Here is a 27,421-nt window from a genome sequence, read left to right on the forward strand (position 1 = left end):
CTTTCAGTGGTGTGCTCTTGGTCCTGTGCTCCGAACCTGTCGCGGGCTTCTGAGCTGCGGGGCCTGGAAGGAGGCGTATCGAGGCAGCAGGAGAGCGATCCGGGGGCGCCTAGGCGTTCCGCTTGTCATCCCACTCTGCGCCATGTCCTGGATGTACAGGAGGTGAAGGGGGCGAAGGGGGTGGGGCTCTGGGGCCAACGGCCTCGAGGCGTCCCTTAACGAACCTGACCTTCCCCGCGTTCCCTCTGTGTTCTCCGTGCGATTTGTGCAGTCAGTATTCGTTTGGCTGGTCGCTCCTGTGGCCGCGGGAGAAATAAATGCGTTGTCTTGGCTGGCGAGTAGACGCTGCTCAGGCACTTCTGTGCCAGAGCCTTGGAAATCTCTGTCACGGACTGTGGAGGGTCTGGGGCTCAAAGCTTCTGGGACCCCGGTTTATTCAACAAAACATCCATTAGGTACCCACTATGCGCTGGGCATTGTGCTCCGAATAGAGGGCCGAGTAAGAGCCCCTGTCCCCAAGTAGCTCACTGTTTACGTGTATGTAGAGGAACTGAAAGAGATATGCGCGACTTGCAAGAAAAACGCGGGGCAAATAGCGACTTTCTGTTCTTAAGAGAATGGAAACTTCCTAGAACCCCCCAACAGACTTCCCCTCACTTTTCCTTGTCCAAATTGGTTTTCATATCCATTCTTGAAACAGTTACCTATAAGAGTATTGGAGTTACCTTTAAACCAACGAGGGGGATGGGGAAGGGAGGCTTGAGGTCAATTTCCCAAGATGGCATGGTTTGGATACCTGAATAAAATAAGTGTTCTGTTCGGAGGGAATTAAAGTAAGGGATGCTAGATGTGTTATCCGAAAAGATATAAACATCTTCATGTATAATAATAGTTGTATTTTTTGGAGTCTCTTCTAGCTTAATCCCCATTGAAATTTTGGCACATAATTGTAGTTATAGACGTCACATACATTTTAATTTATATAAATGATTTTCACCAGGAAAGAGATTTGTGAATCTTTATTGGGTTTCTCATTTTGAATAACATGTGGGGACAGAAGAGCTAGCTAGTATTGAACAGGTAAGTATTCCTAGAAGCCTTTCCCACTCACACCATATCCTGCTTTAACCAGAATAACTATTAATCTGTTTACAGTGATTTCTGTGTAAGATTTTATTTGCTGAAATAAAGTGTAAGAACCTCTTGGCTTATAAATACTGGTATTGTCTTTAGAAATGCTTGGTTAAATATTGTATTTTTTTCTGTCTTTTTTTTTTTTTTTTTTTGTAGGGAGCCTTTTTGGAAGTACTTGCAGACTGTTCAATATGCAACTCATGCAAATTTTCCACGCCACTCGTATCCAACTTTTTTTCCACACTTTGAATTCCAAGATATTATTCCTCCAGATGACTTCCTAACTAGTGATGAAGAGCTAGATTCAGTGTCATTTGGAACTTTGAGATGTCGTGTGGTTGGACTACGCTATTACACAGGAGTAGTGAGTATAACAGTAGATAGGTACTAGGTTAAGTTATATTTATGATATTAACTTAGAAAATAAGAATTAGAAGGTGATATGTGCAGTTAATATTTATTTTACTTTAAGTAATTAAAATATATGTAGACTAGAGATAACAAATACCTGAACTACTTTACTTTAATATTCCTTTACATTTATTTCATGCTTACAATATACACAGCACTTTTGCCTGCATTGTCATTTGATCCCTACGATAACTCTGAGGTAGATGGGGCATCTATTCTCTTTATGTAACTGAGGAACTGAAGGCCTGGACTATTAAAAAATTTGCCCAAAATGCACAGACACTATATGGTAAATTTGGGAGATGATTTCCAAGTCCGTTGCTTTCTCTACTTCTGCCCCTCAGCACATTTTTCACTTTAGTATTTTTAGTTTAGGAAGATTCTACTAGGTAAGGTAATTGTCTATTTTTAGACTTTTTTTTTTGTAATAAGATTCTCCACCTTTTCTTCCTGTATCTATTGTTCTGTACCTCTGTTCTCTGCATTGTGTGTGTATGGGTGTGAAAGAGAGACAGACAGTTTGAGAATATATGTAACTTTCTCTGGTTAGTAGTCGTCTTTGTCATGGTTATCTAATGTGCCTCTGTGTTATTTAGATAAACCTCTAGTTTTATTTAATTTATTATGAAAAATTTCAAACATGCATTAGAGATAATAGTACAATAAACTTCTGTATATTCATGGTCCAGATTAAACAGTTAACAAATTTTTCTACATTTGCTTCATCCTTTCTTTTTTCTTGTCAACTAAAGTAAATCCCAAATTTATTATTTTACATTCATATGATTCAGTATGTATCTATAAAAACATACAGACATTAACTTACATGTCATTTTCATATTTAACAAAAGTAATAATTCCTTATTGCATTTAATAACTAATCCATTATTATATTTTCTTGATTTTTTTTTAAACATACCTTTATAGTTGATTTTTTGAAATCAGGATCAAAACAAAGTTCATACATTATTTTTAGTTATTATGGGACATAAAGCCCTTCCCCTCAACACCTTGTTTCATGTTATTGGTTTGTTGTAAAAACCAGGTCTGTTATTTTTTGGAATATGTGGATTTGTTAGTTCTTCCATGCCCCCATATTTTCTTATGTTGAAGCTTGTCAGATCATTTTTTTGATTGTCTGAAGCATACTCACCAGGAGATTCCTTGGGAAAGAGTTCCATGTTCTGGATTTGTCTAGTCTTTCTCCCATATTTTCTTTATGTTGAAGCATCTCAGATTGTTTTGATTGTCTGAAATGTGTTATCTAAGTGAGAGATTCCTTAGGAAGAAACAATGTATCCTAAGTTTTTGTATGTTCATAATTGTGGCATTTTATACTTGACCAGGCAGTTTGGCTAAATATAAAATTCTTGTCTCATATTTTCTCTTCATAGCCTAATGTTTCATAAAATGTTGGTAGAATTCTTATGCCCATATGATTTTCTCTCCCACTTAAGTGAATTGGAATGTTTTTTTGCCTAGATGACTAAAGTCCAATAGTTTGAAGATGGTATATCTTAAGTGTTGACCATTCTATAAATTTGTTTTCTTCTAATTCAGACAGTTTTCTGGAGTTACAGTTTTAAATGTTTGCTTTGTTTCAAAGCTTGTTTTTTTTCTTCATAGGCTCCATTTTATCTTCCTCTATATTCAATCTTCTCTGTCTATATGTCTGTCACTTCTTTTGTAATCCTTTTGATCCTATTTTTTTCACCATTCATTTTTCTTACCATATTTTTCACAGGGTCTGTTAACTCTTATGTTTCTTTATACTTTAGTCTTTAATTTTGAAATGGTTTTTCTTTTCTATTCTGGTTTTTCAATAGATTCCTGAAATCTGCCAGTTCTCTAGGTCTCATATCTATTTCTGAGCTTTACTATTTCAGATTTGTGCGATGTTTTAAAAAATTAACATTGTTTTCTAAATTATTTTATATCACTGTGAAATATTAGATTATGGGAGTTACTGATCTTAAAATAATCTCTATGACATTGGTAAACTAATAAAAATCTGTGCTGATTAAAAGTAATTATCACTTAGATTTTTATTTTTCAAAATGTGTATTTTATGAGTAATGTTCGTTATTTTAAAATAGCTAAAAAGCATTAAATCTTCCTAAAGTCTACCATCAAGAACCATAACTTATTTATCTTCTATACTTTTTTCTGTGAACATATGCATGTAAATCAGAATCATATTATAGATCAATAAAAATGAGATAATATTATGTGTATTGTGATCACCGTTTTTTCTCTTAGCAAAATATTAGGAATATCTTTTCATGTCAATACATATCTGTGTCATACTTATAATTTCCTTAGTGGTGGACATTTTGGAGTTGATCACTGTTATGAAAAAATATTGTAATAAAAATTGAAATGTTATCTTTGCATACTTTTCTTATTTTAACTTTTTTCAGCTTTATTGAGATGTGGTTTACATATGATAAAATGCACATATTTTAAGTGTATGATCCCTAGAGTTTTGATAAAGATACATATCTGATAATCACCACCCCAGTCAAGATACAGATAGTATCCATCACCCTGAAAATTCTCTTGTATCTTATTGTAATCAATTCTCCCTGCTCCTGCTCTAGGCAACCTCCAATGTGATTTCTATCACTTATAGATAAATTTTGCCTGTTCTAGAGCTGTATATACATTGAATCATACAGTAATTTTCATTCTGGCTTCTTTCACTCAGCGTAATTCTGGTACTACTTTGGTCACTTTTGGTTATTTATATATTTTTTAAAACATCCATTTTATTTAGATTGTCAAATTTATTCCCAAAGAGTTGTACATATTAATCATTTATACTTAAAAATTTTTGACTCTGTTTATGGTTATATTCTTATTTTCATTTTTTGTGTTAATATATTTGTGTCTGTTCTTATATTTTTTTTATTAATTAGGCTTATTTCTTTTCAAACAACCTTTCTTGGATTTTTTTATGATTGTTTTTCTTCGCTCAGTAGTTTCGCTTTTATATTCAGTTACTCTATTATCCTTAAATTCATTAATACTCTTTTTTTTTGGATTCATGATTTTAAGCACTTAATTTTAATTGTGTTTCATAATAAAATCTTTTAAATATTCTTATAAGTAATGCATATACTTATATATACTAAGGTTTGTTACATAGTAGTATTGCTCATTTTTAACTCTGGTTTTTCTTTAAAGTGTATTTTCAATAAGGTTATGGTTAAATTTTTTATTTCTTGACCCATCAAAGACTTTATTTTATAATAAGGTGGCTTATTTTTTTCTATTCTAAAATACAGGCGTGCTTGGGTAGGGCAAAGGCAATATACATAACCTAAACATTCATACCTTATAATATGCTGAAATTAAAAAAAAATTAAAAAATAAAATAAAATACAGTTATGTGTCACTTAATAATGGCGATACTTTCTGAGAAATGCCTCATTAGGCAATTTCTTTGTTGTGTGAACATCATAGAGTATACTTACACAAATCTAGATGGTATAGCTTACTACACACCTAGGCTCTGTGGTATGACATGTTGCTCCTAGTCTACAAACCTATACAGCATGCTACTGTACTGAATACTGTAGGCAATTATAACAGTGATAAGTATTTGTGTATCTAAGCATATCTAAACATAAGATATGCTTGTGTATCTAAGCATATCTTAAAGTAAAAATGCTGTATAAAAGATTAAAAATGATACACCTGTATAGAGCAGCTCCATTATAGTCTTATGAGAGCACCGCTGTATATGCATTGTGTCATTATCAAAATGTTATACAGGGCATGACTATATTGTTATGATTAATTCTAATTCTCTCTTTTTGATATTGTTGTATTGACCTTTTGTTTTTTATGTTTTTCTGTCTTGTTGCTTGGACCATGTTTTTTATTTTTGTTAGTCTCCATTATTTTGCCCCATATATATTCTATTTAAAATTCTAATAATTAGCTATCATTTGTAATAAATGGCAATCATCTAATTTTAATTAATGATACTTTATTGTAATAAATGACTATTATGTAATTATCTTATTTGAGATGAAATTTTTAAAAATTGTTAGTTTTTTGCCCCGCTTTTTGCATAACCTGGTTTAAAAAGATCGTGCTGAAGGCAGTGGCCAAGGGGTGGTGGGCTGGGAAAGAACAGAGCTTTGCCACATGAAATATCTCCAAAGGGCTAGAGAGGAATATCTGTTTGATATTCTGACTGGTTCAGGTTGTAGTCTCTTGAGTCAGTAGACAGATGTTAGGAGAGGTTTGAAGCAGCTTTCCTGTATCTTTTCAGAAAATTAAAAAAATTGAGATAATGCATATATCATAAAATTCACCATTTTAAAGCGTACAGTTGAATGGTTTTTGGAATATTCACAAGGTTGTGCAACCTTCCCTACTGTCTAGTTCCAGAAACTTTTCATCATTCTAGAAAGAAACCTCCTACCCGTTGGTAGTCACCTCTTGTTATCCCCCACCCCAGTCCCTGGCAACCACTAATCAGTCTGTTTTCTGTTTGTATGGATTTGCCTGCTCTTCACATTTTATGTAAATGGAATCATACAATATGTGGCCTTTGGATCTGGCCTCCAATACTGTCTTCTTGTGTGTTAAATGGGCATTTTCTGGTGCACCATTTTAATTTCCTTGTTTCTTTTACTACATATTTTGAGTTATTTTCTTATGATTGCTTTAGGGATTGCAATTAACATCTTAATTTATAAGAATCTAGTTTGACTAAGTGCCAACTTAATTTCAGTAGTTGGTCAAAACTTTGCTCCTAGGTAGCTCCATCCTACCCCTTTTCTTTGTGCTACTATTGTACAAATTATGTCGTTATATATGTTGTGTGCCCATCAAGACACATTTGTAATTACTGTTTTATCCACTTGTCTTTTAAATCAGGTAGGAGAAAAAATTACAAACAAAAATACATTTATACTGTCTCTTATATTTACTTATATATTCTCATTACCTGTGCTCTTAATTTCTTCATGTGGATTCAAACTATTGTCTAGTGTTCTTTGATTTCAACCTGAAGAACTTCCTTTAGTATTTCCTGTAGGTTGGATCTGCTAGTGATGGATTTTTTCAGTTTTTGTTTCTCTGGAAATGTCCTAATTTTTCTTTCATTTTTGAAGGGTAGTTTTGTCATATAGAAAATTCTTAGTTTTTTCTTCTAGTACTTGGAAAAGTTATCCTACTGCCTTCTGGCCTCCATGGTTTCTGATGAGAAATCAGATGTTATTTTTACTGAGGATCTCTTGTATATGATGGGTTGCTCCCCTCTTGGTGCTTTCAACATTCTTTTGATGGTTTGATTATGTTTCCAGGTGTGGATCTCTTTGAGTTTATCTTATTTAGAATTTGTTAAGCTTCTTATGTATGTAGAAAAATGTTTTTTGTCAAATTTGGGAAGTTTTTGGTCGTAATTTCTTTAAGTATTTCTTCTGCCCCTTTCTTCTGGTACGTGTGTGTGTGTGTGTGTGTGTGTGTGTGTGTGTTTGTTGGTATGCTTGATGTTAAGGTCTCTGAGGCTCTGTTTATGTTTTTTAATTTCTTTCTTTCTGTCCTCAACTTTGCTAATTTTTTCTTCTGCCTGCTCAGATCTGCTCTTGAGCCACTCTAGTGAATTTTTTACTTTAGTTTTTGTACTTTTTGGCTGCAGAATTTGGTGAGACTTCGTTGTCATATTTTTAGACATGCATTCCCATGTCTAGAAATGATTTGCTTTAGGTCTTGGAACATATTTGAAATAGCTGACTTAAATTCTTTTTCTCATATGTCTAACATCTGTGCTTTCTTAGGGACTGTTGATATTGATTGCTTTTTTTCCTGTTTATAGACCATACTTTCTCATTTCTTTTCATGCCTTGTACTTTTTTCTTGAAAAGTGGACATTTTAAATAATATGGCAACTGGAAATCAGATTCTCCTTTCTTCCCAGGGTTGTTGTGGCTGATTTTGGTGATTAGTGTTTGTTTCTTGGTGACTTTTCTGAATTAATTCTATAAAATCTGTTCTTTATTGTGTGGTCACTGAAGTCTATGCTTGGTTAGCTTAGTGGTCAGCTAATGATTGATTGTACTGGAACAAATAAATCTTCCAGTCTTTGCAGAGAGTCTCTGTGTGTTGGGGGATTCCTTCAGCACTCTAAGGCAGTTGACTGCTTTTAACTTTCACTTTCTGCTAGTTAAATGCTACAAATTTAGCTAGAGGTGAAAGCTTAGGACCTTTTCAAGTCTTTCCTGAGAATGTGCACAGCCCTGGTCATGCATATAGCGGTGTGCTTGCTTATGGCCTTCTAGATTTACAGAATTATGTTGGAGCTTTGCAAAGCCCTTAATGACATCTCAATCCCCAGCTTTTCCTTACACCTTTTTGTTATTCTGTTGTTTGCTCCAACTGTTATTCACTGTCTTAGGCAGCCATGAAATTAAAATACTTGCCAGTAAAATTGTTTTTGACAAACATCTGTCCAAGGGAGAAGGATTTTTTACTGGATGAGCTCAGAGGTAAATATAGCCAGTCTTTTAAGTGGGGTCTTCTAGGAAACCTCCAGACAGGGCAGACAATGACAACTCTTTGGGAATTAATTTTTGAAAGAGCTGTAACTCCGTTCCGTTCTCTCTGGTGACTGCCAGGCTATATCTAGAATCCCAGCAGGCTATTATTTTTAAAGGTTACTATGTAGCTGGAGAGCTGGGGATGGGACTAGGGTACTGATAGTCAGCCATCTTTCTCTCTTTTCTTTCCCTGGTCTCACTCTGTTGCCAGGGCTAGAATGCAGTGGTGTCTTCATAGATCATTGCAAACTCAAACTCCTGGGTTCAGGCAATCTTCCTGGTTCAGCTGCTAGAGTAGTTGGGACTACAGGTGTGTACCACCATGCCTGGCTAATTTTTCTGCTTTTTGTAGAGATGGAAGTCACTATGTTGCTCAGGTTGGTCTCAAACTCCTGGCCTCAAGCAGTCCTCCTGCCTTGGCCTTCCAAAGTCTAGGATTACAGGCATGAGCCACCATTTTTTCTGGAATAAACACTCTCCAAATTTCTGCAAGCCTTTGTTTAGTTCCCAGAGTTCTGAAAAAGTTGGTAATGACTATTCTTGCTGGGTTTTTCTTTTACTACTTTTATTGAGGAGAGAATTTTTGGAAGTTCCATCTTTGGTTATATTGCCCTCATACAGAATGGCATGAGTGGAAGGCTGGACATATTTTTCTTATTCCAGTTCCATCATGGGTTATAAATGCCTCCCCCACCCCCATTTTTTAATATTCTGGAAAAATCAGGGTCAGGAACCAGCCTGCCTCCAGTCAGTTCCTAGCTCCGCTACCTATTAGCTTTGTGACCTTGGGCAAGTTACTTAACTTTTCTGTGCTTTAGTTTCTTCATTTGTAAAATGAGAATGATGGTAGTGTCTCCCAATAGGGTTGTGAGGATTTAGAAAGTCAGTCTATGTAATGTACTTAGAACCGTGCTTAGCACATAGTAAGCACTCAGGAAAGGTTAGCTATTTTTCAGCAGTTACAATGTTGAAAATTTTAGATACTATGAATTTGCTAATTTAGATTTGTACTTTTCACATTTCAAGGATTTTTTAACTTCTAGTGAATATAGATTAGAAAATATTAAAAAATCATTATAAACTATATATTTCTATAGTTTGAGTCCAAGAAAATTTATTCTTACATTCAATGTTTAGCAGTAACATCAAAAAATGAATGGAAATCCCAACTGAAATATGATAAAGTTGTTGTCTGTTCATTGTTTATAATGTTGTTATGTGTTTATCATTTCATTAGGTTAATAATAATGAAATGGTTGCGTTACAACGAGAGCCTAATAACCCTTATGATAAAAATGCAATTAAAGTAAACAATGTGAATGGAAATCAAGTTGGCTATTTAAAGAAAGATCATGCAGCTGCTTTGGCCTATATCATGGACAATAAGTTGGCACAAATTGAAGGGTAATGTACTTTCAGAGTTTAATATTGTGAGTTTTAGTCATCTTTGAATTTGCTAGGCTTTCTTGTTAGTGACTATAAAGGTGTACTGACAACTTTTATCACTTTACCTTTGATGTGTGTTCAATGTAAACGTTTTGATTTTCCTCTAATCTGCCTCCACTGCCTTAGCCAATAGACAGTTATCCTCTCATTTTCCTACTGAATTGTTACTACGGAGAAGAATAGACTTTGATTCATATGTTAGGAAGTACACTCCGGAGATCTCTCTAAGCCTTTTGATGCCTAGGTTTAGGAGTTTGGAAGTGTTTGTTTAAATTAGAGGTTATAAACTGGTAGTCTGTGATGAGATGTAGGTGAGTTTCATTTTGCCTCCACAGTGTTTTAGAAATTTTTTCATTTAATTGCAATATTGAAATATCTAGATATTCTACATTTTATACATATTAATTTGTTTCCCTAAATATAAAATTTATTTACTAAGATTTTTCTCTTAACAAATGGAAGATCTGACAATGGTGGACCCTCATTTCCATATGACATCAGTTGACTGGAACGAGTAGTAGCTGTCTCCATAGCTAAGGCATACGCTCTCCCAGTTCTACCACCTCTCCCTTTCTTTTTTCAAACTCAGTCTCCTCTCAGTTACCTTTTCTCTTTTAGGCATTTGTGTTCGTGATCTCCATTTAAGTTTTTGGAATGTTTAGGATCTTCGTATCCTAATCCCAATGTTCGTAATATTCATATCCTAATCCTAGGTGAGTTTGGAAGATAAAATAAATGCTCAGTATTGTCTCACTATGTTTTCTCCATTTTCAATTTATCAAGTTTTTCAGATATCGAGAATAAACATTTAGTGAATCCTAGATCAGAATTAGTTCTTGCAAATTATTCTCCATCCTCCCAGCAAATGAATTATTACCCTCAGTGATTCTTGTTAGCCAAAGCTTTACCCTCTCAATTTAACTTACTTTTTTTTTTACTTATCTTACAATCTTGTTTACAGGCTATCCTTGTATTTTAAAACTGCTTTATTCCATCTCAGTTTCTTTTGGCATTCTGTTCCTAAAAATCACCCTTTTCTTCTGATGTTGATAATTCTATTCCTTGTCCTTTTTCTCTCCTTGAAGTCTGCCCAACTAGTTCCTTCTTATTTACTTCTATACAAAATTTGAATAGTACCCATAGAATATTTAACAGAGTCTTAATGGAGGTAAAAAATAACACTTCTAATTTCCCATTTTTTTTTCTCTCCTAAATATCATAGGGTAGTTCCTTTTGGTGCAAACAATGCTTTTACCATGCCTCTGCATATGACTTTTTGGGGAAAAGAAGAAAATAGAAAAGCAGTTTTAGATCATTTGAAGAAACATGGATTTAAATTGAGTTCTGCACCAAAAAGTAAGTTTAGGGTTTAACTTAATATTATTTTGATATTGTAAGATACAGTGATTGTAAAACATTTCATCTCTGTTTGAGTTTGGCCAAACGAATTTGTATTGAAGACTCCAAGTTATAACATTTTTTGTGGAGTCTTTTTGAGGAAATCTCTGATTTTTTCTTTTGCCTTTATTTTGAAATAACTATACATTTACATATACAAAAGTATAAAAGGAGGTCACATATATCCTCTCCTAATTTTCCCCAGTGATAACACCGGGAAATCTCTAATTCTAGACAATTTTTTTGATAAATTTAGACAAAAAGTTAATGAACAAGGATTATTTATTTAGCAAGAGTTTGCTCAAATAATGTAGAATTATTTTGATAATGTGTGTTTTTTTTAATGATTTTAGGATTTAGTTTTTAAGAAAACTTAAAATATATTATGAAACTTTTTAATGCAGTGTATCATATAAATTTTAAAAGCTTCTTAAAAGATAAACCTATTTCAGTTGATGATTTTATTTTTTCCATTTTATAAATTATAACTTTAGGATACAGTTTGGAAAGTGGTTGGGGCTCTGGAAGAGCTGGACCAAGCTATACTATGCCAAGTCATGCTGCAGTACAGATGACAACTGAACAGGTGTACCTCTCTTTTATTTTGTAATTTAAAAGTGAATTTTAAATGTTGAAAGTTTGTGTTTAAAAGAATAGGGTAAATATGTACATGCTGGCGTTAGTGATCTTCAGATATATTAAGTTATAATGAAACATGTTGTAGAATAAATATATATATTTATAAACATTTATGTAAAAAGCAGTGGTAAGAAATAGATCCATACATAAACATTTATATATAAAAACACACAATTCTGTATTTGCATGGTATATTTTTGTATTTGAAATTTATAAAATGTTTAAGTAGTAGTTAAAAAAAAATTAAAGGAGTACTGTGGCATGTACCTGTAGGCCGGTTACTCAGGAGGCTGAGGTGAGAGTAGTTCTAGGCCAGCCTGGGCAATATAGCAAGACCCCATCACTAGAAATAAGCAAATTAATTAATTTTTAAAAAATCGAAGCTTAAAACTTATTCCTCCTTTCAGTAAGGTTGTAAATGCATTGCTAAAAGTTAAGTCCAAGTCTTTGGCATTATTGTAGTTGTTACTTTGTCAGATTTGTAATCTAGGATCCTGTTAATGCTGAGTTAGTTTGAAAAAATGTATATAAAAAAATTAATGAAGATCAATTTAAAAATAACATCAAAACTTTTTTTGATGTCTGTAACCACTGTTGCTAGCTCTTTTATCTATTAATTGTAGTTATCATATTTCTTCTACTTGTTGTTAAGAGGGACTTGAGCCTGTGTCTGGTGGGTAAACTCCAGGTTACCGCTCCCGATTTTTTAGATGTAATTGCTTTCTTCTGGGCTGCTGCTATGTATTCATGTGTTAATTTACAAAATTATCTATAACACATGTATAGAGATACAAATTTGGACTAGCTCAACTTAAGTAGCCAACTAGATTAGTGTAATAACGAAATCATCCTAATATTTTATGGCACATAACAAGTTCCCTATTGCAGTAATAATAAGTGAAATGTCATTGACTTGAAATAGAGTGAAATGCACCTGTAGGACTGACAAAATAGTTTGAATACAACTAATAGAATCACAGAATTTTAATGGCAGAAGGAAGCTTAGACATTGTCTAAATTTAGTTCATCTCTTTCATTTTACAGGAATAAGATACAGGGCCATAAAGGTTAAGTGTCTTGCTCAAACTTGCATATAGGCTTATTTGTGACAGAACTGTGACTGAAACTCAGGACTTAAAACTCTTTTTTCTGTATTCTTTCAAATATAATACAGTTACCTCTTAAACCTAACGCACCTCTTTATTTTACCTTCAATGAGCAGTGTAGTATCTCAGACAGTTAATTTATTTCATGTGCCCTTTGGCTTTTGACTCTTTTAGTTAACTAAATGATTTGAAATTTCTGAATTAGGTGCAATTATTATTTTAATTGGTTTGTTTCATGATGTTTCTTGTTTATTATAGCTTAAAACAGAATTTGACAAATTGTTTGAAGATTTAAAAGAAGATGATAAAACTCATGAAATGGAACCAGCTGAGGTATTGAGCCAATATTTTCTATTTAAAACTATTCAGAATTTTAAAATATGCTGATAATCTGTACTTGTTTTTGAACCACAAAATCAACCTTTTCATATTCTGCATGTGAAAAAGGAAAGGGCTTACTGTATTTCTCTTTGTGACATTTTATTTATAGGCTATTGAAACACCATTGCTTCCACATCAAAAACAAGCTCTAGCTTGGATGTTTTCACGGGAAAACAGTAAAGAACTTCCACCATTCTGGGAACAGCGAAATGACTTATATTATAATACAATAACAAATTTTTCTGAGAAGGACCGACCAGAAAATGTCCATGGAGGAATTTTAGCTGATGATATGGGTTTGGTAATTATTTTTTCTTTAATTAATAAAATCTTATTTTGTGATTATGATTTTGTAGAAAGTAATTTGAAGTAGAAAGAGATAGGAATATGTTGGTGCTAGTTTGGGATTAGATTTTACTTTCACTGTAGAACACATTTTTTCCTATAGTTTTCACTTAAAATAATGTTAGACGTTTTGTTTGGTTAAAATACAATTAAAATAATTAGGAAACAGTAATGTGAAAAATGTGTTTCTCCATTTTCTTTGCGTTTTGAAATTTAGGGTAACCTGTCTTTCATGGGTTTTCTTTTAAACAGTAAAGACAAAACAATGTTATGTGGAGTTGTATTCTATCTCAAGTATTATGGTATGCAGAGTATTAAATAGATATTTATGATTCCTTACACTAGTAGCTTTTATACTTTTTGGTCTCAGTAACTTTTTTTCCTCATAAAAATTGTTAAAGTATTGTTATCTATCATTTGGTTGAGATCTAGTAGGGTTTGCTTTATGAATCTAGGTGCACCTAGGTTGGGTGCATATATATTGAGTATAGTCATGGCTTCTTGATGAATTGTGCCTTTAATCAGTATGTAGTAGCCATCTTTGTCTTTTATTATTTTTGTTGGTTTGAAAGCTAAGTTATTGGAAATTAAGATTGCCACACCAGCTTTCTTTTGGTTACCATTTGCTTGAAATATCGATTTCCATCCTTTTATTTTCAGTCTAAATGCATCTTTGCAGGTTAGGTGAGTTTCTTGAAGACAGCAGATACTTGGATTGTATTTTTTTAAAAAAAAATTGTTAAAGATCTGCTGGGCATGGTGGCTCACGCCTGTAATCCTAGCATTCTGGGAGGTGAGGCAGAAGGATCGCCTGAGGTCAGGAGTGCGAGGCCAACTGGAGCGAGAGCGAGACCCCGTCTCTGCTAAAAATAGAAAAAATTAGCCAGGCACACTGGCATGCGTCTGGCCTGTAGTCCTACCTACTCAGGAAGCTGAGGCACTACATTCAATAAGAGCGAGACTCTGTCTCAAAATACAAAAGAAAAATTATTAAAGGTCAAGAGCTTTTGTTTTTGTAGGCTGTTTCTATTAATATTTATAGTATTAGGCATTGTTAATTTAAAACAGTTGACAGATTCATTACTTGTTAACATAAATAGCATATTTTTAAATGAAAAGTAACTATTCCAAAACAATAGCAATTCTGGTGAGAAGACTGGCATTGTACTTTTTGCAGATACCTTTGTTGTTTGGCTGAATAGATGACAGCTGAGTTCTTCTGTTTTCTTTATTCAATCTATTGTGATAATGTTTTAATTAAAGTATATGAAGAAAATTTGTCCTCACACAGATATGTAGTTGTAAAGTGAAGAGTATTTTAGTAGCCTTTCAGATAATTATAGATTTCTCTTTTGATACTATACCAAAATTGAAATCGTGTCAGGAAACTTTTTATACTCTGTTTCATTAAAATCCATTTGTGTCTCTTGCTCATTGAATGAATGTTTTACCCATGCATAATTTTATGACATCAGGTATTGCTCATTTAGAAAATATTGGTTCATTGAGTTATACAGATTTGTCAAATGTCTATATGTCTCATTATGCAATATCAAAAATTTACATCTATTGATATTATTAGGTCATTAAATATAAAATGTCTGATTTTGAATTGAAAGTGTAGTTTATTATATCTCAGACAGGAAGCAGTACAATTAATCAAAGTCTGTGCCTAAACTATTGACATGGTTTTGCCATTCTTAATGGTAACTCATTGATGTCAGCAGTGAAGAAACCTGGAGAGCAAGTGGTGATGAAATCGTGAAAGACGTTTCCCACAGCTTGTTGAGAATTGAATATTTTTTCTTACAAGAAGTGGTCCAAAGCCTGGAAGAAGTGGTAGTCAGTTGGTGCAAGGTTTGGTGAATATGAATATGGTGGATGACAGAGAGTTTCCAAGTCCAGCTTCTGTAGTTTGAGCTGCATTCTTTGTGTGACGTGTGGTCGAACATTGTCTTGCAAGAGGATTGGCCCTTCTCTATTGACCAATTTTGGGTGCTTCATCACAAGCGTCCTCATCATTTCATCCAGTTGGTTACAGTAGACATCCATTGTAACAGATTGACCAGGTTTCTTGAAGCTGTAGTGGATAATACCAGCACTGGACCACCAAACAGACACCACTAGCTTTTTTTGATGAGTATTTGGTTTTGGACTGTATTTCAGCATTTCATCTTTATCCAACCATTGTGCCAATTACTTGCAATTGTCAAAAAGAATCCATTTTTCATCACACATAACAATACGATGTAGAAATGGTTCACCTTTATGTCGTGACAGGCATAAGAAAGGCAAGCTTTGAGACAATTTCTTTTCTGACACTCATTTAATTTGTGGGGAACCCATCTATTCAGCTTCTTTACCTTGCCAATTTGTTTCAAATCGTCCAGTATTATTGGAGTAGTAACATCAAACCCTGCTTCTAATTCATGCGTAGGTTGAGATGGATTCGCTTCCACTATGACTTTTAGCTCATCATTATCCACCTTGGTCTCAGGTCGCCCACGTGGCTCATTTTCAAGATTAAAATCACTACAACAGAATTTCTCAAACCATTGATATACTGTGTGTTCGTTAGCCACATCCTTCCCAAACACTTCATTGGTATTTTGAGCTGTTTGCACTGCATTAGTTCCATGATGGAACTCATTCAAAAATAACATTAATTTTTGACTTATCCATGGTTTCATAAAAAGTGCTCTAAAAAAATTTGAAGGATAATTACAAGCCAAAATGTGCATTTGCAAGACTGAGGATGTACCTTCACAATAAAAATAAAACAAGAAGTGTCAAAGTGAAATGTCAGAGATATCAACTGTCAAACTTAGCACTTCAGGAAATCAGACATTTCATACTTAATAACCTAATATCACTGATCTTATTAGAAAAACACTTACATTTTGGGAATCTGCTATGTTCATACTATCAGATACAAGTTTTTTAGTACTTTAATTTCTGATTGAAAACTCAAATTTTATCATTGACAACAAATAGTCTCAGTTGTTTCCCTTGAAGATGATGGCCTCATTTTGTTCATTTTGGAGAAAATGTGTTCCAGACACCCAATTGTGAATGGCAGTTGTCAGTCATTCTTTCAAATAAAAAGCATGAAAAAAAGTGGCTAGTTAAACTTGCAACTTTTCCTCAAGTGATTTTTCTCTAGACAACCCCCATATTTTGCTATGCAACAGAAGTATTTTATGTGTACTTCCCATTTTGTTACATGGAATATTAAAAAGATGTGTACTTAAGAGGTGAGATTTAATAAAGTTAATGTAGACTGCATCATAAACTGGCTTTTTTAATTTTAATTTTTATTTTTTTGTTTACTATATGTGGTGATTAGGAACATCATGGCCACTGATATATTAATAGCATAGAGCCACCTGCTTTGTTTTATGCTAAGGTACCAGCACTTTTCCACCATTGGTTTTTATAGCATTAGTGCAGATGTCAACACAAATAAGATCTTACTTAGTAGTAGTATAAAAATAGTTCGACCTCATGTTTTCCTGAAGGGGGTCCTAGGAATCCCCCCAGAGGCCTGTGGACCACACTTTGAAAACTATTTACACTGCTCTAAAGTTGCCAGAGATTTATTTTTGTATTGTTAACTATAAATTAAGCTGCAGAAAATACTGAAAATTTGCATTTCTGTTTAAGAAAAATGCATAAGAAATATCATATCCTTTATGCTGTATTGGTAAGTGATGGCTTTTAAGTCTCGGTATTATCTTTAAATAAAATTTAATGATTATCTCTTCATATGCATACTGCAGTTACTAATCATTTTGAATTAGTTCTGAACTTCATGGTAAATAAGTAGTTGTGAATAATTTCATGATAAAATTAATAGTTTAGGGTTACATGTAGAATTTTAGAGCAGCAGTCATTCAATAAAATGGCATTTTATATAAGACATACGGGTAGTATTTTACAGTGTAAATCATTTGATAATTCTTCATGTTGGTGAAGGCATTTCCTAACTAAATGAAATACTCATTTTTCATTAACATGTATATTATTTAATATGATAATCAGTACACTTGTGACCTTGAATATTTGATATTTGATTACTTGACTATTAAAATTGGTTTTGGAATGTTTTCTGGTTTTTTAAGCTAGGTTTCAGAATCTGACCATTTGTCTTTTAAAAACATTTCGAAGGGTAAAACTCTTACGGCCATTGCAGTAATTCTTACCAACTTCCACGATGGCAAACCTCTTCCTATTGAAAGACTAAAAAAGAATCTACTGAAGAAGGTAAAGTATTAGTACGTGTACTTTCTGTTAAGTTTCTGGTTTGTTATGAAACCTTTACATTTTATTGTTTAAAAACATTACCAAGAAATTGATAATATCTGCTATTTTCAGAGATGTATTGAATGACGTGTCTTGTGTGTTGCTGATAAGGGTGAAAGTTGGTATCACATTCTTGAGGGCGATATCCAGAGCCTTAAAAGTGTTCATAATCTTTGACCTAGTCAATAATGCCGTTTTAAGGAACTATAGGCGTTATCATGAATCCATTTTTTCCAAAGATAAAAGTGTAAGTTTTTTTCCACCATTGTTTTAAAGGTGGACAATTTGAAACATCCTTTTACCAGGGAACAGCTAAATTATGATATGACCATAAAATGTACTATTATACAATCACAAAACTTTATTTTTGATGAATAATCACTTTCATGATTTTTTATTTTTTATTTTTATTTTTTAGAGACAGGGTCTTGCTCTGTTGCTCAAGTTAGGATGCAGCGGCGTCATCATAGCTCATTGTAACCTCAAACTCCTGGGCTCAGGCCATCCTCCTGCCTCAGCCTCCCAAGTAGCTGGGGCTACAGGAGCATGCCACCACGCCCAGCTAATTTTTCTGTTTTTTGTAGAGACCGGGTTTCCCTGTGTTGTTCAGGCTGGTCTTGAACTTGTGGCTTCAAATGATCTCCTCACCTTGGCCTCAAAGTGGTAGAATTACAGGGTGAGCCACCATGCCTGGACCTCATGATATTTTTTAGTAAAAAAATAATGCCAGGTACAAAACTCTGTATAGAGTTTGAGTTCTCATTTTATAAATATATAATATATTTTTGTGTATCTTAAGTATATTCACACATACTATGTGTACTAAAATGTTAATATTGATAATTTTTGTCCTAGTGATGAGAATATGCGTGACTTTTATTGATATTTAACATATGTGTATTTATGTATATGCATATGTTCAATTTCTAAGAATTAAAAATTAATTTAATGAGAAAAATAAATGTTTCTGGAAAGGAACAATTATTTTTGTTTTTACATGAAAATTCAAGGAACTTAAAGTAGGAAATAGCAAAAAGATGTGTGCAAAATCTCTCTTTTTTGAGCTCTTTTGGACTGCTATCCTGAGTTTTGAGTTTTCAGAGAGGCTGCACATCAGTTTCCTGCCAGCTGCTATTGAGATTTGAGTTTATTAATGTCTGTGCTTAGTTGCATTTTCTTCTTTCTTCTTTTTTTGGGAGTTAAACCTGTTAGAGTCTCAGATTGAGTTCTCTACCCTGAATAGTCTAACGCTTTATATATCTCATTCTTCCTACATTTGGTTATTAAAACTGAAGTTCTAGGTTACCAAAATTGATAGTACCACATAAGACTGCTTACAGCTTTAGTCTCAATTATTATATCAATTGAGAAATTATCAGTTATTAGTAAAGATTTTTCTTATTTTTCCCCAATATCAGCTATACATTGGAGGTGTTGTATAGTAGGAAGGTTTTAGAATATTTACTTTGCTACATTAATTGAAATGAAAGCTGAAGATATGAGTTACAGCCAAGAATTTATTGCAAAAAAGCTCTCACTGTTTCAAATAGATTTAGGTATTTCAAACTTAACACAGTGAAACATCATTGACTTAAATTCCTTTAGATTGGAGTAGAGTATGATTTCATCTAGGTTGAACTTCATAAAAAGTTTATCTTTGAACTTCATGAAAAAAAAAAAGCTTCCTGAGCAAAATCATTTAATATAAAGAATAATGTAAAGACTGTCTTTTATATGTGGATAAACTTTTAGATTATGTTTTTCATACTGTTTAAATGGTGACACGAATTATTGAAGACTTGATAGAACATTTGATGAAAGCATTTTTGATATCTATTTCTTGGAGTGAATGCTTTGAATATTACCTAAAATAACTCTTCCAGTTACATATCTCTAAAAATGTTACATTTTAGATTTTAATTTATTAATAATAAAGAAATACCAAACTATACCATTAGAAAGGGATGGATTTTCTTTTCAGCCACATACTTAGTAAAAGTCTAACGGGATTTTATAAAGTGCTTAAAATTTGACTTCTGTAGAATTTTTTTTGACTCACATGTATGTTGCTGAATTTGAAACAAAGAGGTTACACATGAAGAGAAAAAGGGAAAAGGCTGGCAGGAAAATTCCCCATAGAGTGGGAGAGGAGGAGCACTCTGGGACCTGTACTAGTTTATCAATCTTCCCTGAAAATTCCAGAGGAAAAAAGGATGGCATTGGAAGCCTCATTAAAGATTTATTTTTTTACTGAATATGGAACACTGGTTTGAAAAGCTTAAAGTCTGAAAATTCTTCATTATAAAGTAAATCCCATTTTAAGAACTTTTCTCACAGTAACATATGTCATTTATAAATTGAGGTTTGCTTTTTGTATTCCTTTTGAAAAGGCTAAGGCTGACTAGTTTTCTTTTTTGAAATACCTGTGAAAAAATTTTTAATCAGTTTGTATTTTTTCCTCTTCACTTATTCACTGCCCCCCCGCCCAGTTGCTCCAGAATTGGGTAGTAATTTAAGTAGTCTTTATTATGCAAAGTAAAGCAATATAAAATAGATGCATTTTAAATTTATTTAAAACTAATAGCAGTATTTAAGAAACATGCCTTTTCATCTAGGAATGTAATTTTAATGACAAATCTGTGAAACTTGGAGGAAGCAATACCAGTGAAAAAGCAGACGGACTAAGCAAAGGTAAACCTTAATTTTGAATATGACTGAATATTTGATTTATATTTTTTAGCCTAATGATGTAATTCCAGTTTTGGCTTTGTACTGTGCAAAAATTTGGGATCTCTCTTTTTTGAAGAATCTCGTGAAGACTGGTAGGAAAGTTTTCATCAAGGAAGTGATTGAATTGGGTGGTAGTACATCAGTTAGAGAAGCTGGGGAAGAGTGGTTTTGGTTGTGAAAAAAATCCCATGAAAGGGTAGTTAAAAAAAAATAGAGTATGTTTTATTCTGGGACCTCAGTGTATTTTATAGTGTTTATAATGTAATGTGCATGCATAACAGCAAATAAAGCTAAGAAGATAGGTTAGACCCAAATTCTGAAGTCAGAGGAGAAATGAAGAGATCTGTGGATTTTGCATTAATTAATTAATTTCTGAAAATTAGGTTAGAGTAGAGCAAGACTGAAAATATTGTAAGAATAGTAGGTGAAAAATTAGAAATAACAACAGTGTGCTATTATTTATTGTAAGTTTGGTGTAGAAGAGAATAGGAAAATAGTTGTAGAAGGAGCCAGAGTTGAGGGTGGGGTGGTTTTTTTGGTGTTGGTTTTGGTTGTAAGAAAGAAATTCATAACATTTTGGATACAATGGAGAGAGTAATTAGTGGGCCTGAGAGAGGAAATGGGATCAAGAGAATAAGTAGATGAGTTAGAATTAGAAGGAAATGAGTAAGGTTGAGGGAAGATATAGACAAATGAGGGGATAAAAAGATTGGAAAATTAGGATTTTATAGAAAATGCTATCTGATTTTCTTTATAAAGTGAACTAGGTCTTCTGGGAGTAAAAGGAGTTAGAATCTAGGCAAAGGATCCAATACTGTTTGGATCTTTCTGGAGAATGGATGGGGGGGCTCAACAGTCTTAAGTAAAAGAGTTTGCTAAGTGACATAAGGTGATAGCTGAGATGTGAAAGTATAAATTTATATTAGCACCTATTTGTGGTTTTGTATATTTTTTCCCAGCAGCTCTTAGCTGCCTTGGTACAGCAGGAAATTCAGCCAGGGTGGAGACTGGCAGGATGACTACAAAGGAAAGACTGCATCATAAAAAATTGAAAGTACTTTCTCATGAGAAAATACTAGATTAGGAAAAAAGTAAAGAGGGTAGCTGGCTGATTCACTGAGAGAACAGGGGACTTGTAAACAATGAAGATGTTAAGAAAACTGAAAATCATTAATTAAAAAACCAAGGTTTTAAGAGAGATATTGCTAGTTCAAGAAAATTTACTAATTCTCTGTACATTTGTCTTTTTATTTAAAGTGGAAGGATCTAGTGAAGAACCCAGTATTTCAGATATCAAGAAGTATCCCATGTCAGAATTGTCTAGCTCTCGCCCCAAAAGGTAAACTCTGTTATGGTTTGATTATATGAAGTATGTTTATTTAAAGTTTTCTCTGTTTTCTTACATATAGGAGAGAAAAATGATCATTATATCTCACTTACATAGTTCTTTCAAAAACATTCTTTTATTTGAAACTGCCAAAATCACTGTGACTTAGGGTGTTCTCATTTTACAGAAGGTGAAGAAAAGTAATGTTGATTTATAAAAGAAGTGAATTGGTAATTTTTCGGCCGGGCGCGGTGGCTCACGCCTGTAATCCTAGCACTCTGGGAGGCCGAGGCGGGTGGATCGCTCAAGGTCAGGAGTTCGAGACCAGCCTGAGCGAGACCCCGTCTCTAGTAAAAATAGAAAGACATTATATGGACAACTAAAAATCTATATAGAAAAAAAATGAGCCAGGCATGGTGGCGCATGCCTGTAGTCCCAGCTACTCGGGAGGCTGAGGCAGTAGGATCGCTTAAGCCGAGGAGTCTGAGGTTGCTGTGAGCTAAGCTGACACCACGGCACTCACTCTAGCCTGGGCAACAAAGTGAGACTCTGTCTCAACAAAAAAAAAAAAAAAAAAAAAAAAAAGAAGTGGTAATTTTTAATAACCACTTATGTTTCTACCACTTTTTTCCTATTTCTTTCATCTAGGACTAAGATCTAGTGTCTGAGATTTTTGTTTTTGTTGAGACTTTAGAAGTTTTCTTTATGGTTTTAAGGGGATGAAAACTGAAGAATATTTTATTGGGTGGCTTAACAAAAGCATTCTTTGCTCATTTCAGTTTTTTCTCACTTCACTTGTAGTGGAAATAAGTCATGAAAAAGTTATTTATGGAGAGTATTATATTAACATAGACTAGAAGGAGAATTTGAATAAAACACATAATTCTCCTCTGATCTTATCTTGTATCTGTTAATGTTACAAACTTCATTTACCCTCTGAAGTATGTCTAACTGCTGAGATTTTGTTGTATTGTCTACCATCAGCATCTACAGAAGTGATCTTAGATCTGAGTCTCTGCTAGCTATTTCACCAACAAAGATCTTAAAACTGTGGCTTTGGTAATTGTGTTATCATTAATACCCATTTGAACTGAACACAAAATCAGCACTCATCAGTTTCCCTCTTATCTAAACCTCAAATCTTTCAACCCTGAACTGACCATAAACGCTGGTAACAGAACACTATTTGTTTGACCAGATCAGATTAAAAGACATGAAAATAATAATGAGGAGGACATGGGAAAAACTTAATAACAACAACCAACACACATATTATAGCTAATACAGATATGCTTACTGTGTAATAGGCACCGGGGCTTTGCATGGACTTTTATTCCCATTTTCCAAATGAGGAAATGGAGGCATTAAAGCATTAATAGGTGACTTACTTAAAATCACATAGCAAATTAGTGGTGGAATGGGCATTTGAATCTAGGCAGTCTGACTCTGGAGTCCATTGTTCTTAGCTGCTTAACCACTGTGTTATACTGTTTCTACACAAAATTTATGAAATTTTCCAATTGTGAAAGAATTACATTTTTGCCTTCTGGCTGCTTATTTCATTATATTAGATGTATTTTCTTTGATAAGAGCCTATTCTTTTTTGTTTTAGTTTAATATCAATGTTTTAATTGAACTACCAAATATTGAACTCAGTATTGAAATTGTTACTTTTTTAGAATAACTTATTTTTTTTATTTTTAGAGATGAGATCTTGCTTTTTTACCCAGGCTGGGATGCAGTGGCACAATTATAACTCACAGTAGAGTAGGACTCCTAGGCTTAAGCGATCCTCCTCCCTCAGTGTCCCAAGTAGCTGGGACTATAGGTGTGTGCCACCATACCTGGATAATTTTTTTCATTTTTTTAGACAAGGTCTTGCTATGTTGCCCAGGCTGGTCTCAAACTCTTGGGTTTAAGCAATCCTCCTGCCTCAGCCTCCTGAGTTGCTAGGATTATAGGTGTGAGCCATCACACCTAGCTCTAAAATGACTTAATTTTGAAATTTATTTTAATAACAGTGGTACTGCATTTTGTATAATAAATGCATCTATATGATTATGAAAGCAGAATACTTTTAGTAAATTTGACTTTCATTTGTCAAATAAAATCTTTCCCTTGGAAATTTTTCAAAAAATAAATGGGCAAGGCAAAAGTTTTATGTTGCTTTTATTAAACACATGTTTTTATATCTTTTGTTTTGGGTTAGTAAAAATATTTCTTTGTGCATACTTAATTTTAGAAGAAAAACTGTTGTCCAGTACATTGAAAGTAGTGATTCAGAAGAAATTGAAACAAAGGAATTGCCACAGAAAATGAAAGGTAATGTGTAATAGATTTGATTTGATAATGTGTCCTATATTCTAGTCTCCTATTATGCCATTTTTATGTTTATTTTGGTTTTGTTTTTAGGCAAACTAAAAAATGTACAATCAGAGACTAAAAGCAAGGTAAAAGGTATGTATATACTATATAAATACCCATAATCTACACTTAATGATTATTAAAGTCCCATTGATTTGTATCTTCCTAGCTTGGAATTTTTTGACAATAGGTCTTATTTTGGCTGATGTTTACATTTGAGCTTTTCATGGAGCTTACTTACCATATGTGTTAAATTAATTAAATAAGGATAATGGAATGAATAGTTTCAAATTAAAATCTAAGAGATAATATTTAAACCAACCTTAAAATAATTTTAATTTTTAAACTTTCTACCACTTATAAAATAACTTAAGTAAAGCTTTATATTTATACATATGACTAGTAATTACAAAATTAGGTAGAAAATACCTTGTTGGCAATACTGTCAATTATTAATTCACATTATTATATAAATGTAAAAATAATCAGTATTTTTTTCATTTATCTTTAAAGCATACTTTATTTTCCTCTAATTCAGATCATATCATATTCCTAATTAGTTGAGAAATTGTATTTCATTTGCAAAATAACTGATGACCGCACGACTGATCTGAAAATGATGATTCCTCATCATTCAGAATCAAACATCTATTTCCTTGAAAAAAATTCTCCTTCTACCTGAGAGCTGAATCACTTTGCATATGGCTGCTCCTACTTCAACTTGTCTTCCTCAAGTCTTACCATGATTGACTGCATCACTTTTCCTGAGCTAAAGAGAGATGCTTAGTGTCAGAGGTGGCAATTTGGGTTCTCACATATTTATTTTTATTTAATAATATAAGCTTTTAAGAATGAGAGTGTGAAAGTGGTATTCTATTTCCTACCCTCAGAAAGTACCTGTATGTAAGCATAAGAGATAATTAATTTTAAAATATTTTAATGATTCTATGGTTTTTCTTCAGCAGGATCTTCTAAAGTTAAAGAAGACGTGGTGTTTGCATGTGCACTTACATCATCTACCCCTACAACAAAAAGGAAAATGTTGAAAAGGGGTTAGTAAATATGCTATTTTTCTAGCTTTTGCTTTGCTTGTTTTTTCTATTTCTCAATGAGAAAATTTAAATTACAAAAGTTATAAAACAATAATACAAGAAGTTTAGAAATAGACAAAATAAAGAAAAATACGTAATCCCATTAAAAAAAAAAAACAAAGGTACTTCACGATGTGTTTTCTTTCTGGTACCTTTTCCTATTGTATTTGTTTTAGTTAGGCCAAAATGTGATTGCGGGGGAATGGTCATTACTTTTCTGAATAGCAGAGGTTATTTCTTCTAGTAAAGGCACAAAACAATTTATGGCTACTTATAAGGCTTAATTTAATCTGGATTAATTTAAATTAAAGATATAATTTTTGGTATGATTAGAATTTGCTTTGTGTTTAAGAATATTAGTGATCTTTATTATAATTTTATATTTTGTAATTCATAGGAAGACAACACTGCTCAAGAGTCTAAATATTTGAGATGGAAAGACAGTGGACTAAAGTTAAGGGGCTCTGGTACAAGGTCTATCTCTGCACCTTGATCTGTATTTTACATGTTTTGGGGATACAGCAGGCAAAGTATTTTCATGGAGCTTAGAATCTAATGATGGGGGAAACATACAATAAACAAGTAAACACATAATTTTAAATAATAAGTGATATGAAGAAAAAGGATAACAAAGTAAAAATTGATTGAAGGGGTATGTTTAAGAAGATGGATATTTGAGCTAATATACAATCATGAAAAAGAGCCAACTTTTGGTGTAATAATCAGATAATTAGGAATAGAAAATATAGGCATTTCAGATGGATTACTCTTGACCCTAATTTTAGAAATTTAAAAGAAACTTGGAGCTTTCAGTTGCGATAGAATTAAATTTACACATAGAAGCCACTTTCTGTTGCAGACACATAGTACTAATACAAGAGAGAAAATTAAAATGTCAAACTGTATGTTATTTTGTTTTTAACCAAGCTAAACATATCTCTGAAAGAGAAGCAAAATAGAAACAAAAACCCATGAGTGGAGACAGAAGCCATAGTCCTGCTGAGCTTTGTAGTGGATAGTGATCTCTTTAGTAAGACACAAAAAGTCGTAAGGAAAAGATTGGGTAAATTCTACATTTTAAATTTCCATGCGTCAAAAAGCACCATAAACAAGGTGAAAAATGATAAAAGCTGGAGAAGATATTTGTGATAAGTGTAACTGAGAAGGAATTAGAATCTAGACCATGTAAGAACTCCCTACAAATCAATTAGAAAAAGATAACCCAGTAGGAGAATAGTCAAAGGATACAAATGTGCAGTCAATAGAAAGAAAACCCAAATAACCAATAAACATAGTAAAAGATATGTAGACTCATTAATTGGAGAAATGCAGGTTAAAGGAATAGTGAGATACCATTGCACCCATCATATTTTCAAACATTTAAAAATCTCACAATGCCAATAATAGGCAAGGTTGTGTAGCAACAGAATCTCTCATACATGGTGGATGGGAGTATCAGTTACCAAAGAGAGCAACTAGGCAAAAATATGGTAAAGCTGAAGAGAAACCACCTAGAATTGTGTAGATATATATAGAGGAGACATGCAAAAATGGTTTTCATTGCAGCATTATTTTAGTAAAATATTATATATAATATAAATACTGTCCAATAGGGGAATGGAAAATAAATTGTAGTCTACTTATGCAATATAATGCCATGTATCAGTCAAAATGATTACACTAGAGCTACAAATACCAATAAAGATAAATCTCAAATATAATTGTCCCCCTTTATCAGTGCTTTCACTTTCTGCAGTTTCAGTTTGAAAAATTACATACATTAAGATATTTCGAGAGAGACCACATTCACCTAACTTTGGTTATAGTACAGTTGTTCCTTTGTATATTCAGGGGATTAGATCCAGGACATCCCCCCCTTCCCCCTCAATCGCCTGAGTATACTAAAATTTGTGATATGAAAAGTTGCCTGTCTGTATACATGGGTTTTGTATCCCATGAATACTATGTTTTTGATCCACGTTTGTTTGACAAAGATCTATGTATAAGTGCACCAGCACAGTTCAAACTAGTGTGTTCAAAGGTCATCTGTATATTGTTATAATTGCTTTATAATTAGTTATAATCTCTTACTGTGCCTAATTTAGAAGTTAAACTTTATCATAGGTATATATAGGATAAAACATAGTATATATAGGATTTGGTACTATCTATGGTTTCAGGCATTCAATGGAT

At 33.1% G+C, this 27,421-nt stretch overlaps 1 protein-coding gene across 2 annotated transcripts in view; it reads left to right on the plus strand.

Moving 5' to 3' along the window:
* HLTF (helicase like transcription factor) overlaps positions 1-27,421 on the plus strand; it is a 50,555-nt gene continuing 23,134 nt past the window's right edge. The window contains exons 1-14 of one of the 2 annotated variants that reach the window (XM_069473111.1): positions 1-162; positions 1,291-1,498; positions 9,337-9,503; positions 10,768-10,899; positions 11,430-11,529; positions 12,947-13,021; positions 13,179-13,370; positions 17,582-17,677; positions 20,332-20,407; positions 21,646-21,654; positions 21,710-21,785; positions 24,016-24,095; positions 24,186-24,230; positions 25,100-25,189. In XM_069473111.1, coding sequence (XP_069329212.1) covers positions 143-162; positions 1,291-1,498; positions 9,337-9,503; positions 10,768-10,899; positions 11,430-11,529; positions 12,947-13,021; positions 13,179-13,370; positions 17,582-17,677; positions 20,332-20,407; positions 21,646-21,654; positions 21,710-21,785; positions 24,016-24,095; positions 24,186-24,230; positions 25,100-25,189 — 1,366 coding nt within the window. In that variant the 5' untranslated portion in view covers positions 1-142. The remainder of the gene's footprint in view (positions 163-1,290; positions 1,499-9,336; positions 9,504-10,767; positions 10,900-11,429; positions 11,530-12,946; positions 13,022-13,178; positions 13,371-17,581; positions 17,678-20,331; positions 20,408-21,645; positions 21,655-21,709; positions 21,786-24,015; positions 24,096-24,185; positions 24,231-25,099; positions 25,190-27,421) is intronic. The other variant, XM_069473112.1, reaches the window with a different exon arrangement.

The sequence above is a fragment of the Eulemur rufifrons genome, chromosome 7 (assembly GCF_041146395.1).
Source record: "Eulemur rufifrons isolate Redbay chromosome 7, OSU_ERuf_1, whole genome shotgun sequence".
NCBI lineage: Eukaryota > Metazoa > Chordata > Mammalia > Primates > Lemuridae > Eulemur > Eulemur rufifrons.